At 38.6% G+C, this 18,733-nt stretch overlaps 1 protein-coding gene across 1 annotated transcript in view; it reads right to left on the bottom strand.

Annotated features, from left to right (window-relative positions):
• The window catches only part of NDST4 (N-deacetylase and N-sulfotransferase 4), a 244,325-nt gene that overhangs the window by 3,124 nt on the left and 222,468 nt on the right, over positions 1-18,733 (bottom strand). The window contains exons 9-12 of the mRNA XM_040966876.1: positions 15,540-15,663; positions 13,598-13,772; positions 6,831-7,001; positions 5,740-5,849 (exon numbers count right to left, since the gene is read on the bottom strand). Coding sequence (XP_040822810.1) covers positions 5,740-5,849; positions 6,831-7,001; positions 13,598-13,772; positions 15,540-15,663 — 580 coding nt within the window. The remainder of the gene's footprint in view (positions 1-5,739; positions 5,850-6,830; positions 7,002-13,597; positions 13,773-15,539; positions 15,664-18,733) is intronic.

Below are 18,733 nucleotides of genomic sequence, written 5' to 3'. Positions count from 1 at the left end.
GTCACACTAGGCAGGCCATGACATTAACTAGCACTCGAGAACTATATCTGGGGGTGGATTTTGTGAGGGATGTGTGGGCCACACCCTGTGAAAATTCTAGCCCCACTGGTTAGCTCAAGAGATGGGGTGGTGATGGACTATGCTAGGTGTGACCAAGGAGCTTTCCATCAACCACAGGCAAAGGAACCAACAACAGTCTGGACTGGTCAAGGCAAGCAGCACCCAAATGTACATCCTGAATAGGGTGTGGGGTGGGCTGGGCTGCAACATTCACCAGCTCATACACGGCCAAATGGAAGGCCAGACTGTGCCAGGCACTGGCCTAAATCCCAATGGCATGTATGAGAACTGGGTATGGGAGTGGATCAAGTGGAGGATCTTGGGAAACTCCCCTGGTGAGTCACAGCTCCTGCTGGTGAACATGTGGTCCAGACCTGGGGGTCTGACAAGCTGGGCAGAGTAGCACCAACTGCTGGCCATTGTGTCAATTGGTAATGGAGAGTGATGTACTGGGCAGGACCAAGTACATCTTGCACCTACTGGTCTGCGTGAGTCAGGGACGCTAAGCCACAGTGTCTAAGGCAGAGGCCGGGATAGGTGAGGGGCCGAGCTAAGCTGAGTCAGAGCAACCACTGGCATGTGCATGATCTATGGCTGGGAACAGGCCCGGTTGGGGAGCTAAGGGGACATCCTAGCTGGGTGGAGGTTCCAGCCAAGGGGCACATGGGCTGGAATGGGGGCTGCGTTCTGATCAGGATACAGTTGTAGTCTCCCTTGGCACAAGTGTGGATGGGGACTGGATGCACCAGACCAGGCCAGATCCCAACAACGTCTGGTGTACCGGAGGAAGAGGATAAATGTGGGATGGACTAGGCTAGGTCTCAACCCCTACTGATCCATATGTGAGACATATGTGGGTATGTACGAGCCATGGCTGAGCTGAAACATCCAATAGCAAGAACCAGATTGGATTGAAGGCAAGTCAGGAAAGGCCACTGTTCTTACTAGAACAGGAGGTGAACCGAGTAGGGCTGGCTCATGGAACCCCTGGTATGCGCAAAATCTGGCATTGGGAGGGGTTCTGATGGAGGAGCCTGGGCAACTCCTCTGGCAGAAGCATGATAGGAAACAGTCCAGAATAGGCCATGGAAAGTTTCCCACTGGCATACATTTGGCAAGGATCAGGGGCAGACCAGGCTGAATCAGTTCACGTCATCCACTGGCAAATCCAGGCACTAAAACAGAGTGTGGGTTGAACCAGGTTTGGTCACGACAAAAACCAGTGCACAATACAGAATGCCAAGGTGAGGTTGCCTGTACTGGATGTGACCGCAACGCCCAACCAGCATGTGTGAGAACCAGGAAGGGTGTGAGCAGAGCCAGCAGGGGGAATAAGGGAGGGTCCCCTTGCTGGACAGCTACTTCCACTGGAGAGTGTGGGCTGGGATGAGTGCAGACCAGACTAAGCAGGGCTACAACACTTGTGTGCCTCATGTGGACTAGATCAGGTAAAGCCAGGCTGAGCTGATTATTCCTACTGGTGCAAGCATGAATTGGAGTGGGTGAGAGTTGTTTGGGCTTAGCTGCAGCATCAGCTGGCAGAAGCTGGCACCGGAGGCTAATTCTGTCAAGTCAAATGCCAGAACCACCTGAAGAGTGCATAATCCTGGAGTGAGAGAGACCTGAGAGGGAAATAGTGGGCTCCTCCCTCTTGGGTTACCACTCCCAAAGGAGGGCACGAACACTAGGACAGTGGCTGGGGTGGCTAGACAGAGAGGCACTAAACAACATCTGTGAGGGCTGGATAGTTGAGCTGATTGGATGGAACTAAGCTTCAATACTCATCGACATGTAAGAGAGCCAAATGGGACAGACTGGACTAGTCTGCTACACATACTGGCAAACCAGGGTAGGGGGCAGGCCTGGTGGGGGTTATTGTGGGTGGCTCTGACTGGCTGCAACCCCCACTGGTTTATGTGAGGGCCAAGTATGTGCTGGGCAGAACCAGGCTGGAATGCAAGAGCCATTGGTTCCAGTGGAAGTTGGGGCTGAAAACAGAACCAACCCAACAATTGCAACCACTAGCTGATCGGGGCAATGGACTGTGTCGGGCCCACCCCAGTCGAAATGCCGGACTCAGACCCCTAACCAAGAAAAGACAGAAGACAGAACAAGTCAATCAACCACCTCAGCTATTTGTTGGCAGCGAAATACTGGGCAAATGGAGACTCTATGAGGGACTGTGTCGATCAGTGGATTCTTCAGCGATCTCATCATGCTTAGAGTGGCGAGATTGGCAGCGATTCATAAATGGTGAACTATTAATACCACTTGAGCAAGTATCTCAGAGCATGCCCTACATCCGGGACCTGGGGTGGGTGAGAAACTGGGTGGGGCTTCTCCCTCAATATCCCGCTTTACCTCAGATACAAGAAGGAAACAATATGGAAATAATAGTCTTATCTAACTCCCTATAGCCCTTAAACATTTTTACTCTAATTAACTATGTAAAGATTGTCAAAAATATAATAAAAAGTTAAAAAAACAAAAACCAGAATTTTTAGTGAGAGAGCCTCAACAATAGATAACTTTACATAATTGCATTTTTATTGCTTTATTGTATTTGTTCATTTCTACAGATGATCATTCAGATGATTTGAGACAGGTTAAGGGAAGTATAGGTCATATTTTTAAATGGTTCTAACTGAATGAATGAAGGAGTTTAGATCTGTAGACTAGTTTACTTATTTTAAAGTCAGGGAGTTAAAGAGAGGTACAGAGATGCTATAAGAATAGCATGATTATACACATATTACATTAGATATACATATATGCATCTCTTTATTTATATAAATATATATAGAGAGATAAAGAGATATTTCTATCTATATCTATATCTATCTATATCTATCTATCTATCTATCTATCTATCTATCTATCTATCTATCTATCGTCTTCCATATGCTGGTTCATTTCTCCATTCTGGCAACTCCCAAAAATAGGCTACGGCAAAGCCAAGAGCAGAGCCTTCATTCAGGTCACCTGTGCTGGTGTCATGAACTGAGCACTTGAGCTATCACGTCATGTGTCACATTCCTGGGTATATGGTAGCAGGAAGTTGGAATGGACATTGGAGCTGAGATTTGAACCCTAGCACTCTGATATGGGACATGAGTTTCTCAAGTGGTAGCTTAACTGCTATCCCAAATGCTCAAGCAGGGTAGAACAATTTTATGTGAAAGTTTCTGAAAACTACATTTTCCTTATAAGCCTATAAAAAGATGCCATAATGACATTACGGCTAATTTATAAAGAGCATGTAGTACATTTAATTTACTGAGTAATATGATTTTAATGTCAACATGTTTTAGCAACTCTCTTTGACTGTATCAATGTTACTTATTAAACATCTTCACAGGAGCATACATATGTTTATCAAAACATAAACATAATTAAACTTTCCAATTTATAAAAGTATCATTTTTCTATTTTAAAATATTTGCACATTTCATAAAAGGGAATACATATATTTTGCAAAGCATGAGACAGGCTACACGAATGGTGAGAGGAAAATTGGACAGCTCCCCTTTTCCTTCTTCAAGGTAAATAATCTCATTGGATAATTCAGGTCCCTACAGTGTTATAAAAAGAAAACTAATGTTTTCCTCCTATGAATGCATTATGTTACAGAAGAAAGGCTGTGACCAAATCATTTTATTTATTTAAAGTTAAATATGTAAGAATTTTTGTTTATGATTAACAAGACAGGAAAAAAAAATAAGAGAATGAACCAAACAAGAAAGAACATTTTATGTTTATTACTATGGGATTTAGTGTATGCATAAAACATTGAAAAGGTTTCCATTTTGTTGCTCAGCAGATGTTTTAGTAGGATGAAGCATAATTGACTGGGATGTAAAGTTAATTAGTTGCAGGATATTTTGTTGCCCTTGGCCCATTCCTGTAATACCAGTGCACCTGCAATTTTCCTCTGCACACGTGTGAACTCATTTAAGGGGAGGAGGAAATTTTCTCCAAAGTTCTCTGCTCAACCTGTTATTAGAGACCTGATCCTTTCAGTTCAAGTCGTGCTAGTACATGTAATCAATTAAAATTTAATATATCACCAGTTAAATGGGTAAAAAGAAGACAGAGTCACTTCCAACCTGTGGTTTTCAATCAGTTCCCTGCCTATCACAGTGTTTTCTCTGGTTTTCTCTAATTTCCCAAGAGAAGAAACAATTCGTCATGCTGTGCAAAATGAGATGGAGAAGTAGGTTCCACTGTGACCCTGACAGCATTTTCTGCCGCAGGATGAGAATATTTAGCTGCATTAAGACAAAAATACAGTTAGGCAAGAAAACCAAGATATTTAGGCACATGCTGAGCACATATCCTCTGTGCTCAGGAACTGCAGAGGTCTCCGGGTGGGCTCCGGTCGCTCCTTGCTCTTCACAGCAACTGTTCTATGCAGGATTTAGCACAGCCTGAGGATGAGAGCCCTCTGGCATGCGGAAAGCCATTTTGAAAGATAGGGTTGTCATAACCTTGAAGGGAAAGGATTTTGCAGCCTTGGTTTCATTTATTGCATTGGCAACTTTATGTACCTGAAGTCTAACAAAGGGCATTTATCCTCTCAAGTTATAGCAGTTCATTGTTTTATGGTTTTATTTTAGTAGGCATGAAATTGTAAAATGAAGATGTCAAGCCTTTCTCAAATGACTGTTAGACAACTTTTAGAGCAGTGGTTGCTTGCCATTGGAGTTTTTTTTATTACACTGAACATCACTATAGTCATTAATTTTTGTGCTGTGTGGGACATATTAAGAATCATATATCTTGTACTTGTTATAATCTCTTCTTCCAAAGTATGATTTTATAGTTATTGAACCATAAGCAACTGTTTGTAGAAAACAGGATGAAACTGTTAGCTAAACTAATTCTGAGAGCGAAGGTTTCAGTGATTCATGCTAAACATGTCATGAGAAACTTTATTTACTTAAACAGGAGCATGCCTTGTGTTGTTAGATCCATGTGTAGGTAAAACTTCATTAAGGCTGCTTCAGTGGGTAAAGAACAACCAAATCTTATTACTGCTTTTCCTGTCTCTCCATTATCCAGTCTAATTGTCTAATTGCTGGTTCTAATCTGCTATGTACTGGGAAATTAGATAATCAGACTTGTTTGAATTTTGCCTGAAATTTAATAGGCTCTGCATTAGACCTTGCAGGAGTAAAATACATGCTTTTCAAAAGTATTTGTGGCTGAGAATGTATGTTTAAAAAGTTTTTTTTGGTTATTGAATTTCTTAAGGTTTGGTTTTATTTATTAAGATGCTTTAGCAATATTCATCATCTGCTTTTTCATTTCTAACCTGTAAACTACATCAGATGAGAAGAATATCTCTTCTTCACTTGGGCAATATTAATTCATAGGACATTTTTTTGTTTAGAACGAATAAGTAACATGATTATTTAACTAAAACAATACAGAGAAAAAGTTCACCACAAGAAAATATTTTCATAAAATAATAAAATATATGTAAGATAATGTTGTATAGGAAAAAAGGTATTCCTGATATTCATAAGGAAGCTATCAGAGAATGAAATTGACTGCTTTTGAGTAGCATAATGATGTATAAAATCATAACTAGCACTAATGAGGATATATGCACACCTACCAGTGATGATTTATGACTGCAGATAAAGGAAATGAAATCGAGCATGAGAATGCACTCACGTTAATGCTTCAGAGTAATTATAATGAGGAGTAACTCCCAGAAACTTCTGGACTTCATCCATCACAGTAGCTGGGTCAGATCTCAGCTGCTGTCCGTCAATAATTAGTAACTGTAAGGTCAAAAATAATCACTTTATGAATAAGAATGCTAAATTGAATAGTTGGGGCTGCCTATCCAGACTTGGTACAACATTAATAAGTCAGGGTAATAGGGAGAAAACAAATTCTTCTGAGAATACCTACTCATGTTTACTAAATTTACGTCCTTCCAATAAATAATAACGTTTTTCATAGGCATTTTTGTGTAAATTATCAAGTTGCAGCCCTTAACTTACTTTACTGTAAATCAGAAATAAACAGTTATTTTCCTTGATTTTCAGCACAAATAGAATTTTCCATTCACAGTGTAATCAGATATTTTTAAAGCCTACCCTAACCTAGGGACTAACCCTTGAGATTAGAACTGTGAAACAGTGTGCATCCTGATGAAAATTAACAAAGAGAAGAGGAAGAAATGCTCTTCCTATTTTTTGACTCACAAACATGGAGTATCAAAACTAAGTTATGCTACAAATGTCGTTGCTGAATCCTACTTGCTGGGAACTCAATTCTGCTGAGCTGGAATGAAGAATATTAATGTATGAGCACTTTCCTCAAACTCTGTAGGTTTTACTCTGTCCTGTGTTGCTGGAGTTGCTATGGCACTGTTCTTTTGGCAGGCTTGTGTTTGACCTTCGTAAAAGGATAGACACCAAATGTACATTTGCACATGGTGCTCCTTGAGGTTATTGCTGAACTGACTGCTCTTCTAGCAGCTAATAATCATTTCCCATGAATCCCATGCTTTCTCTGTGGATATTTATCACTTTAGAGCAGCCACTTTTCAGAAAAAAGTTTCTTGAGGTTGTGTTTCAGAGTCATTCAACAATCATCTGATTGTATTACTGCAATTAGTAGAGTTCAAAACCTACATAAAGTCCTAACTTTGCACTATCTCTGTATAAATGTGGCAACATGAATTCACATTTTCTGATTGACATCGCAGCATAACTATGCTATGGCTAAAGAAGAAAGTAGGTTTAGTACGTTACCTGAGAAGTGTCAAAGTAAGTCAGCCATCTCTCTATGTGCACAGCATACCATCCAGGAATGAGGCATCTCTTCTGCAAGGTCTTAAGGTCAGATGGAGCCCAATGATCGGTTGAAATAACTTCATAGAAATTAAACCTCAGGGCAGCTGGGTCTTCATGGGATCGTTGGTGCTTTATAAAGATAGACTGCAAAGTTAGTGTTTTGTTTTCTATAGGTTATGTGTTTTTTTGTTTGAGTAACGTGTGCGAATGTCTGACATGGATATGTGTCTGTATTGATATGCATGTAATGTATACACACACATACATATATGCGTGTATGCCTCCCTTATTATACATAAAGATAAAGAAAATATTCATCCTTAAAGTTTGCCTAGGTATCATTCATGCTGATGTTGTCCAATATCCTTTTCTTTAGCTTTTTCATAGTTCTCTACCAGGTTTTGTTGATTTCTAAATACAACTCTACTGCTACGTTTTGTGCTATTCCTCTGTTTCCTTTGAACTTACCCAGTGTTTGACAGGCAAAAGTAAGTCTGATTCAATGAGAGGTGGATTTCACAATCAATACACTAGTGTTTATTATGTTACTTTGTAAAATTGCATAATGGGTCTTATGAGTAATGGATCCTATGCATGGGCCAGAAACAAAAGTAACTAGAAAAGTGAAGGTGATGAGGAAATAGTAAAAGCTCAAATAATAATAAAGGAGTCGCATATTGGTGGTGGTTAAGTAAAGCCCTCTTATTTTGCACATTTGACATTACTGTATATGTATTATGTAGAACATGTATTTAGTATAAGAAGTATATATAAATGTACATGCATTAAATAGTGCAGAGATTATATAATTTATTGTGATAACAAATGGATAGATATTACATCTCAAATAAATAATTATAGGTACACTATGTTTATATTAACACAGTACAATGACACTGATTTTTCTATCTTGATAATGATAATATTAATATGCTCTGTATTCACTTACATTAGTTTAGTGCCATTTTTTCTTTATATTCCTAAAATAAGAAGATCAGCACAAAATTGTGACCAAAATGTCACAAAGGGACACATTTTGTGAAAAAAAAAATAGCACTATAGCTTCTTTGTGAGGTGCATTATAAAAAAGTGGCTTAGAAATTACAGTGGTAGGTGACATTTGTAGGAGTTTTTGTATGACACATGCTGAGCCTGGATTAGTGGTATTTACTGAACAGACAGGAGTAGCTAAGTAATGGGCAGCATTATTTTGAAATGTGGAGCACTTTGGGGTCCTACTCTTACCAATATAACAATAAAAATATTCTCAGAATAAATAATTTCTCTCCAACCTATGCATTTACAGAATTTATTGGAATCTATTTCAGTTAATTTTTCTATGGGGAGAAAAAGATTCGTTTAACACTGCTCCAAGCAGTATGCAAGATTTCTGTTTGGAAAATATTTACTATTTTCCTTGAATAGATGCATTTGAACCCTTACTCTCTTATCGCTTTTGGTATAATTTTTAGAAATCAGTATACCTGCTTTCAAGAAGTTTTCATGAAGCCAGATAACAGTATTTTTGTTTCTTGTGGGAAACATTGATTCCTAAATTCTGATGGTAATTTATCAATCTTACTTCTAATCCAAACACTTCATTTAGATTCTCAGTTACTTACAATCCCATTTGTGGCTGTGCTTGCTCTATTCATTGGTAATTGCTTTCAACAATTTGTATTTACCGGAGACATTTTGAAAACTTTGGTGAGGGGAGGAAGGAAGACAACATTTGAAAAATATTAGTCTCATTTTTCTCCTTTAAAAAATTGGCTCAATAGACTAAAGTCTCTACCTGTAAGTGCCGGCATCCCAGATGCATGCTGGTTCATGATCCAGCTGTTCCACTTCCTATTTAGCTCCCTGTTTATGGCCTGAGAAAGCAGTGAAGGATTCCAAATCCTTAAGATACTGTACCCATTTAGGAGACCAGAACGAAGTCCCTGGCTCCTGGATTTAGATTGACAGCTTTCAGCCGTGTGGCCATTAGGGTATGAACCAACGGATGGGAGTTCTTTTTCTCAGTCTCCTCAGTGTAAATACATCTTCCTTTCCAATAAAGATGAATAGATTTAAAAAATGCTGAATCAGGGACCACACTGTGGCACTGCAAAGCTACCATCTGCAGTACCAACATGCCTTGTGGGGGGCCAGTTCTAGACCTTGTCACTCAACTCCAACGCAGCCCCATGCTACCACAACTGAGAGAGCAGCAGAAGATAGAACAGGTGCTTGGGTCCCGACTCCTCCATAGGAGACCTGGAAGAAGCTCCCGGTTCCAGGCTTATGGCCATCAGTGAAGTGAATCAGCAGACTGAACACTCCCTCCCCATCAACACGCCTTTTATAACTCTGTCTTTCAATTAAGTAAAATAAATCTATATACAGAAGTCTTTTCATTTTTCTCAGCATTCATTTCCATGTTATTAAACATACATAAGCACAACAAGCACTCATACACTTGGGATTTTGGTATGCATACACTACATGGATGTGTACAACTTCAGGATCATTGATTTGATCATACTTATAGTCAGCTTCACACTGTATCCCACTCTCAGGTACAAAGATTTTATGTCCCCATTTTCTCTCCTTAAAATGTTACCTCTCAACCTATCACTTTCCTTTTTATCATTTTTTCTGCTCAAAAGGGGAGGCCACCAAAGAGGCTTCAATGACTCTCCCATGCACTCAAATTCATCTGCATGCCCTTTGGTTCCAAATGCCACCCCTCAGGTTTCAGGGATGTGGACTTAAAAGCTGTGGATAGAATCCAGCGCTCTCGTTGATCTGGGAGAGCACAAACGAGTGTCTTTACTTTCGGTAATTTATACAGGAAATATAACATTTTCTTTAACAGGACTGTGGACAAAAGCCACACTGTTTTATCTTACTTTAACACCCAAGAAATTCACCTATTTTCTATTTCTTTTGAAAAAAAAAAGGAATGTCTTTGATTATCACAACATGAAATTGATATATCATCCTATTAGAATTGGACCAGGAAAAGCAATGTTGTTACAACGCTTATATCTCAAGGTCCAAAGTGAGTTTTTATATATAGCATTACGGATATTTCAGGTCTATCAAAATGTTTGTTTACCAGCGCTTTCAAATCCTAGTAGTGTTAATGCAAACATGACAAGTTTTTCATTCAATGATTTAACAAATAAAACATATTTACTAATTGAAAACCAATCTTAATTACAGTTCATGGTCATTCCCTGTGTTGTCCTATGCAGCTTTAATTTTCTGCTTTCAGAACACATTTCTAGGAGAAGCTGTTCAGTTTAGTGGGAGAGACATCGTAAATCAGAGTGCTCAGGTCCAACTCCCACCTCAGCTTTGGAACTGCAGTCCTGTTAACGCAGATCCTGTTAACGCAGCAGCAAACTAGTTGGGTTTTTGGTTTGCTGCTGCCCGTGTGCCAGAACTGGATGGATTTTCTAACTCCTCACATTGGCCTGGCCTCATTCTGTCCTTGCCTGCATTTGGGGAGTAATCCATTGGGTAAGAGTTCTCTCTCAAAAATAAATTAGACAATTAAAAGTAAAATGCATTTCTATTTCCTGAAGTATTTATAGTAGTTATCTTTTTATGTCTCCTTAACTTTACATCATTTTTTTTCCTGTGGGATTTTTTTTCTATCTTGTCTATCAGACTATCACAGAGTTCATTTCCTATGAACTCATACATTCTGTGTGGTAGCTTTTCTTGTTTCCCTCCTTCAAAATCACATTTTTGAGTCTTCTGCAAAAGTTACATCTCTTTCTTCACTACAAACCATCAGTGCTTGACTGAATGCACTTGGCTTTGTTCTTTTCACTCCGCCGCCGCCAGGGGCTCCAGTTCTCTCTATATCTTTCCTTTCAAAGAGAAAAAACTTCAGGCCTTGTCTCACTTCATTGAATTTTCCTTTTTTAAAGATTTACTTATTTATTTATTTATTTTTTGGAAAGTTAGATATAGAGAGAGGAGGAGGGACAGAGAGGAAGATCTTCTATTCGGTGATTCACTCCCCAAGTGACTACGAGGGTCATAGCTGAGCCCATCCAAAGCCAGGAGCCAAGGGCTTCTTCCTGGTCTCCCACATGGGTGCAGGATCCCAAGGCTTTGGGCCAACCTCAACTGCCTTCCCAGGACACAAGCAGGGAGCTGGATAGGAAGCAGGGATTCTGGGATTAGAACAGGCATCGTTAAGGGATCCTGATGCATTCAAGGTGAGGACTTTAGCTGCTATGCCTCTGCACCAGGGCCCACATCATTGACTTTTTAGTAATTTTGGTGCTATCATCTCTGCCTCCACATGGCAGTGCTGCCTTCTCTTGAATTCTGTGTTCCACACTCCTACATTATTCATTTTTTAAAAGTAGATTCCAGTTGTATTTTACTGTCTCTTTTTCTGTCTCAATCTGCTCTGTACTTTTCATCTCTAAACTTTCTGCATGGGTGATTTTCACTTTTTTTTTTTTTTGTGGCTGTGACTTCCTAGCTCTGATTCACAATGCATTGCTTCTTTCCCAGGCCTTTCTCTGTGGATTTCAGTTTACATCACTCTTCCTTTTGGTTGAGATAAAGCTACATACAAGTCACGGTCATTGTCTGTGATTCCTTAGTCCAGAACCTCCCATTCCAACCACACACTACCTGTATTCTTTGTTGATTGTTTTTTTTTTCCCTGCATGGGAGTGTGTGGTTGCCTTCTAAATGCTCGAATAAAAATTCACTTCATCCTTGATATCATTTCCTCAATATCTTCTGCAGGTGTTAGTGCTAAAGCATCTCTTGAGCTCCTTCATCCAGTTTTTTCCTACTGCCTTTGCCTTGCTGTCTTCATTTTGCCTACAGCCCTGCTGCAAAAGACTTTAATTTGGTTTCCCTGGACAGTCATTTGTCATGTTCCAATTCATTCTTCAAATGGCAGCTAGTATAAAAGATTTACTAAAGGAAATCCAGTCATCTCACATAGGTCCCCCTTTTTCAAGATTTCAATTGCTCAAAACAAGCAGTTCCCATGGTGTTCCTTCTGCATCATTTCTTACTGGTCTTCGCCAAGGGTTTAATACTAGTTTTATGAAATTTGCCTTAACTCTCCCAAAGCAAAGTGTTCCTTGAAACCAACACACTTTATGTGTTTTATTATTTTCCTTCCCCTTCTATCCTTCTGTCTTTCAAGTTATGCATCCTTAAGTTTTAAGTGTAATGATTATTTTCATAGATAATACTCTGACTATATTTACACACTTCCAGACAGCAATTTGCATGTCTGGTTACACGTCTTTGTAAATTTTAGTTTTATCCATTTCCAGGTAAAATGACTTCATAATTATTGATTAAGACAATTAATTGTTCTTGCAGGATATTGCAGTTCAGTGTGACATAATTGTAATTTTATTTTGGTAATATACACATGTATCTGTCCATTGTTGTGAAGTTTTCCTGATCATCAGTTCCAAAGGAATAACCTTACATAACTCTGGATACTGCCAAGTGAGTTTTCAGAGAGTATGTGAGAGCCCAGCATTGTGGCATAGACTTACATCCTATAGAAACACTAGGTGAATTCCAAGTTGCTCAAATTTTGATCCAGCTTCTTGCTAATGTACCTGGAAAGCAGCAAAATATGGCCCAAGTTGTTGCCCCTCTGTCACCTAAGTAAGAGACTCCAGTGGAGTTCCAGGCTTCTGATGCTGGACTGAGTCATCCCCAACCACTGTGGCCATATGGAAGAATGCTCTCTCATTCACCTTCTCTCTCTGTGTCACTCCCACTGTCTGTGTTAATCTGCTTTTCATAATTAAACAAAAATTAAAATAAAAAGTATTCCAAATATATCATTCTGTTAGAACATTTGACAACCTTTGTCATCACACTCTTGTCAGTGAAATATAAAATTTTGTTAAGATAACTTTATATATTGTTAGCCCTTACTAGTGTCAATATTTTAGAAATTGTTTATTTATTTCAGAATTATTCAGAGTTATGGAAAGAGAAAAAGGGAGAGAGAGAGAAAGAGAGAGAGAGAGAGCTAGAAGCTTCATCAAGGTCTCTCACATGGGTGGCAGAGACCCTAACCTTTGGGACATCTTCTGTTTTTTCCAGGCCATTAGCAGAAATCTAGAAAAGAAATGGAGAACTGAGACAGAAACTAGTCTCTATGAAACATTGGTATTACAGGCAGTGGCTTTATCTGCTATGCCCCAATGCCAGGTCATATGTATTGATATTTTTTCTATATTAATCATTGACAAATTGCATTTTACATGTGAGTATATATGTAGCAGTGTGTGTGTGTGTGGGGGGTGATTTTTGTACTGTTGTACTATTGCTCCATTTACCAATTTGGAATTTTTTTCCCATAAATTAAGAGGACTTGGATAATTTATTGTGTATTTACTAAAGATACTTTCCTTACATATTGACTTTTAACTCTGTTGATTTTGGACAGATCAGTATTTCATAGTTTGAAGCCCGGAGTTTCTTCCAAGTCTCTCACAGTGGGTTCAGAGGCCAAAGCACTTGGACAATCCTCAAATGCTTTCCAATATACATTAGCAGAAAGCCAGATTAGAAGTGGAATAGCCAGAACTTAAATCTGGACCCATATGAGATACGGAGTCACAGGCAGAGACTTAACCTCTTATGCTGCAAAGCTGGTTCCGACACTTCTGGGATTTAGAGGAGTCACCATTATCTATATTCAAGCTATCGCCTGATGTCCCTACCTGGTACCAGGAGTATGCCCTGTCTGAGGGGTCGATGAGGATGGTGATAATCTTGGCTTTTGGGATGAGAGATGCAGCTCGCTTTGGAGCTTCCTCTGAATGGAAGTAATTAGCACTCTTTTCAAATAGAAAATCACTGGTGACATTGGGTGGAGTAGGGAAGAAGTCCATATACCTGAAGGCAAAGAACAACAATTATTCTAATTTTTTTTCTTGTAATTTATTTTAACATTTTAAATTAACTCACACCAGTTTATGAAAATTATGCCATAATAGTTTAAACAGTGGGTATTCTATATAATTTACTATAAATCTAAAGCATTGCTGTTTCGATGACACATTTTGGGGAAGGGAAAAAGGAAGATGGAATATGTAGAGTATAGGAAACCGAGTATATGCTGTAGAAATTGGCTGAGAGTCAGTGCTAGTGGCTGTGAAAGCCGAAGCCAAACAATATCAAGTTTACTCCTGAAAAGTAGAAGCACAAATGCAGAAATTCCTAAAGTGAGATTAAAATGCACAAGGCAGAAAGAACTGTAACTCAAAATAGTTACAAAAATCGAAATAAGTTAGAGCGTAGCTATTCTCCTTTGGAATTTCTGCATAATCTGTAGTGTATGTGGCAATGTGAACACATCACCATCAATCTACTGTAATTGAGAGGATGTTTCCTGCTGGCTGATCCTATGGTGCCTCAATAGGTTCACTCCTCCATATGTTGTCAGAACGTTCCTCTGTGTATAGATTATGGACTCAATATGTTCTGAGGTTAATTCAGTGCAAAGCTTTAATTGTGTGTGTAGCTCTCCTTACACTTCATCACTTCTCTAACCCCCAAATGTTCTAGAAATAAATAATGAGAGCAATTAAGAAGTCATATAAGACACTCATTTCCCTCTCTGACATTTGCTATTATGTTTCCCAAAAGTGGAGCGGTAAAAAATCTCATATATAGTTCTACTTAACAATTTGTGTTCCACTTGCTCTCTGATAAAGAGCAAACTGCTCTTATGCTTGTAGCAGATTTCATGTACATTTGAAACTTATTTAGCCTTTTAAAGGTACCATTCTTAATGGGAAGACCAATATGCCCACAGGTTTTAGACCTACTCAACCTTCAAAAAATGGCTCTTTCATTGAGGACAGCTTCACATGTGATGGTGACATTTAAAGTTATACATCGGAGATGTGCATTAAAGCAAAGTTCCCTTGTGTGAGGTCCTATTATATACCTGGGAACTGGAAATTAAACTCAGGGACATATTTTCTTGAAAATTGAGGTGCAGTTAAGAAAAACAAAATCGTTATAGTGAATATCACTACAAAATCAGGGTTATTTTTTATTGGCATATGAATAAAATCAGATTTCAATTTTTTCATAAATAGTGAAGTGCTAATTAACATTTCTTCAGGAGGGTGTATAGCTATAATTAATTTGGCTATTGAAATGCTTTGCAATTATTTTCATGACAAATACAAGCCCACAATACAATGAAATATATACTTCGTACAATAATGAAAATATATGCCACATATATCAAGTAGAGCAACATGCTGATTTATTGTCTCAAGTGTCACTGTGAAGACAAACTGTGCTTAGTAGAAAAAAATATTAGATTAATAAAAAGATTTAAAAATTAAAGAAATTTAGATAGAATTTTAAATCTTCCTTTGAGTTCTGAAGAAATAGAACCCAATAATGCTTATTATTCCATAATATTAATTTACTAGAGAAACATTGTCATTATTTTACTGTCAAAATGAAATTATAGGCAACACTGAAATATCATCATTACAAATTAATTTCTAATTCACTGTGACAGAATTGAATGTTACGAGCTTATTCTGTAATTATGCAGATGCCATGCATACATCTGTAATTGTTCTGCAAAGAATGAGCATGTATTAACAGTAGAGTTTATTCTTTTGCTATTTTTCTTACCAGTCAATTCCTTTGTGATAATTGTTGCCATTAAAAAATTGAACTTCCTCAAATGTTTTTGGACTGGGGAGATTGCTGATGATGGAAGGGTGCATAAGAAGGAATAAGTAAAGTGCCGTTGTTCCTATCACAGAGAAGAAGGACAAGGTCATATGGAAGTAAAAGAAGAGACAAAAACATTTTAAAAGCATATTATGTGTTCAAAAAACAATAGATGAAAGACTTCCTAGCATCAAAATAATGCTGGAAATTTGGTACATTATTTTTTGGTGTCAACAGTTTAATTGCTCTTATGTGATTGCCTGTGATTCTGTTTGTCTAGCTTTTAAGTTCCTGTTAGTACAGAGCCAATAAATAAATAAATAAATAACAAAGACTGATGATCAGGCGATTGTAGAACTTCAGAGATTCTGAGGATCAGTTTCTCTCCTGGAATCAGTTGAGAGGCAAGGCTACAATAACATAGGTGTCGCCACCTCTGATTTTGGTAACAGACGTGGTACCTAAACTCAGGTCTTCTGATTTTAGATTAATTGAATTGAATACACAATTAATGTTGATGTGCTACTCTCTATAAAATCATGGAATATTGATCAGAAATAACTCATGATAAGGAACACACATTTATTGTCCTCAGTAAACTCAATGTATTTGTGTATCTTGGTTAAGTGAGTGATAGTGAGAATTGTAATGAAATGACTAGTTGCTCTAAAATACAACAAAATGGGTGACACAGGTTTGTAAAGATAGTGAGGTCTTCAGGGAAAATTTCATTTTAAAAACATGCTACCCAATAAGTTTTGGGGAATCAGAAAGGATCTAGTACATTCATCATTCGACACCCTCACAAACAGGCTCAGGCACCATTAAGTTGAACAGATCCACTTAAAAATCTATGTAGTCGAGCCAGGTTCGGTTGCAACACAAACCAGTACACAACAAGTAATACCAAGGTGAGATGAGCCGTACCAGATATGGTTGCAGCACACAAACAGCACATGTGATAATCCGGGAGGAGACAAAGCCGACAGGGGAACGTGGGCACCCCTGCTGGATAACTACTTCCATTGGAAAGCGTGAATAGAGATGGGGGCAGTTCAGACTAGGCAGGGCTATAGCACCTGTGGGCCTCACGGTGAGCTGACTGTTCTGACTGGTGCAAGTAAAAATTAGAGTGGGTTGAGGGGTGTTTGGGCTTAGCCACAGCATTAGCTGGCAGAAGCTGGTACTGGGAGCTAATTCTGTCAAGTCAAATGCCAAAACCACCTGGAGAGTGCATAATCTGGGAGTGGGTGTGGCCTAGTAGGGAAATAGTGGGCACCTCCCTCAGGGTTACCACCCTCACTGGACAGCAATCCAGAACTGATGAACTATCAAAATTGTTTGAGCAGGAGCCTTGGAGAGCGCCTCATGTTGGGGATCAGGGATGGGTGGGAGGTTGGGTGGGGCTTTTCCCTTTGTTACTCCCCTAACCCCAGATACAGGGCAAAATTATTATAATGGTGTGGAAACAATGATATTACCCACTTTCACCCTGTAGCCCTTGACCCTTTGTACCCTAATAAACTAAGATTATTAAAATTAAAACAAAACAAAACAAAAAAAAACCAAAAACAACAACAACAAAAAAACCTATGTAGTGGGCATATCCCACAAATCTCACATGTAATCTCTGAACCTTCTTTCCCTTGGAGCAAGGTCATAGACCACAGACTACAGGAGATAGGCCACAGAGTGACTGGGTCATTACTGCTCTCATAAATCAAGGCTTCCCTTGATTTAGGTCAAGTTAAGGTCAACTCTTACCACAAAGTAAAGGATGTGTATGTTCTAGCTCTAGGAGAGATGGAGCTAAGCTCTGCAGGTGAAACGATAAAATAATTACCATTACAGCTACAGATCTGGAGGCAGAAATGTCAGAAAGGAGCTGGATTTTGTTCAAATGCACTGTCAGGTATATACATATGTAAAGCCCGCTAATAGATACATGAAAAGTTGCTCATTCTCCCTTCTTATTAGGAAAATATAAATAAAAACCACATTGAGATTCCCCCTAACTCCAGTGAAAATGCCTAGTGGATGCAGGAAAAAATATACTCTACTCGACTGTTGATGGAGGAGCAGGCTAATATTAACTACTATGGAAACCAGTATGGAAAATGCTAAGAGAATTGAAAATGGATCTTTTAATGACCCAGTTATTCTACTCTGGGAAATTGATCCAAAGGAACTAAAATTTGCATATGAGGGTGACCTGTGACCCTATATTCATAGCAGCACAATCTAAAGTACTGAAGACATGAAAACAACCCAGGTGCCCATTAAAAGAGGAATGGATAAAGAAACCGTGACATATATACTCTATGGAATACTACTCAACCATAATAAATAACGAAATCCCAATATTTGCAACAAAATAGTACCAACTAAAGACCCTCATTCACAATGGAATAAGCAAGTTCTGAAAAGACAAATATCTTATATTCTGTCCGGTATAAAACAACATTCATCCAAAATACAAGATAAGTATCTTGTAGTATGTACCACCATTCTGGAATACAAGGAGGTCTCCCAATAAAACTGTAACTACAGTTTTACAATAGGATACTAGACTATCTAGCATTGTCTATATGAGCAATGTTATGATATATTAAATAGTAGAATGATGAACTTGTGACTGTTGCTGAAGGACTATATTATCATAATACAGGGGCAAACATTGGGAGAGGAATTGGGGAATGAATGTGCTTATGGAACTGTATCATGAAAAATAATACTAAAATAATACTTTCACAATTAGAATATGGAACCAAGTCATCCAAATCACTTTAAAACAACACCAGCAAATAAAGAAAGAAACAGAATTGGCTAAGCACTGAGTTAGAATGTCAGGCGAAGCAGTATGTGGGTTAAGCTGCAGGTTGCAATGCCAGAGTGCTAGTTTGGTTTCTGGATATCGCACTTTGGACCTAGTTTTCTGCTAACACACCTGGAAAAGAATGTGGCCTGAGGACTTGGAATCCTGCTATTCACATGGGACAATTGGATGGAATTCCTGGCCCTGACCTGTTTGGTAGCCATTTAGAAAGTTAAGTGGTGAATACAAAGTTTTCTTTATTTTTCTGTCTGTCGTCTTGTCCTTGTCACTGTGCCTTCCTAATAAGTAAAATGAAAACTTAAAAAATAATGGAGTT

The sequence above is a fragment of the Ochotona curzoniae genome, unplaced genomic scaffold, assembly GCF_017591425.1.
Source record: "Ochotona curzoniae isolate NIBS_2020 unplaced genomic scaffold, NIBS_Ocur_1.0 scaffold_4506, whole genome shotgun sequence".
NCBI lineage: Eukaryota > Metazoa > Chordata > Mammalia > Lagomorpha > Ochotonidae > Ochotona > Ochotona curzoniae.
Note: the sequence above shows the minus strand (reverse complement) of the source record. Positions and strands in the feature narration are given on the sequence as shown.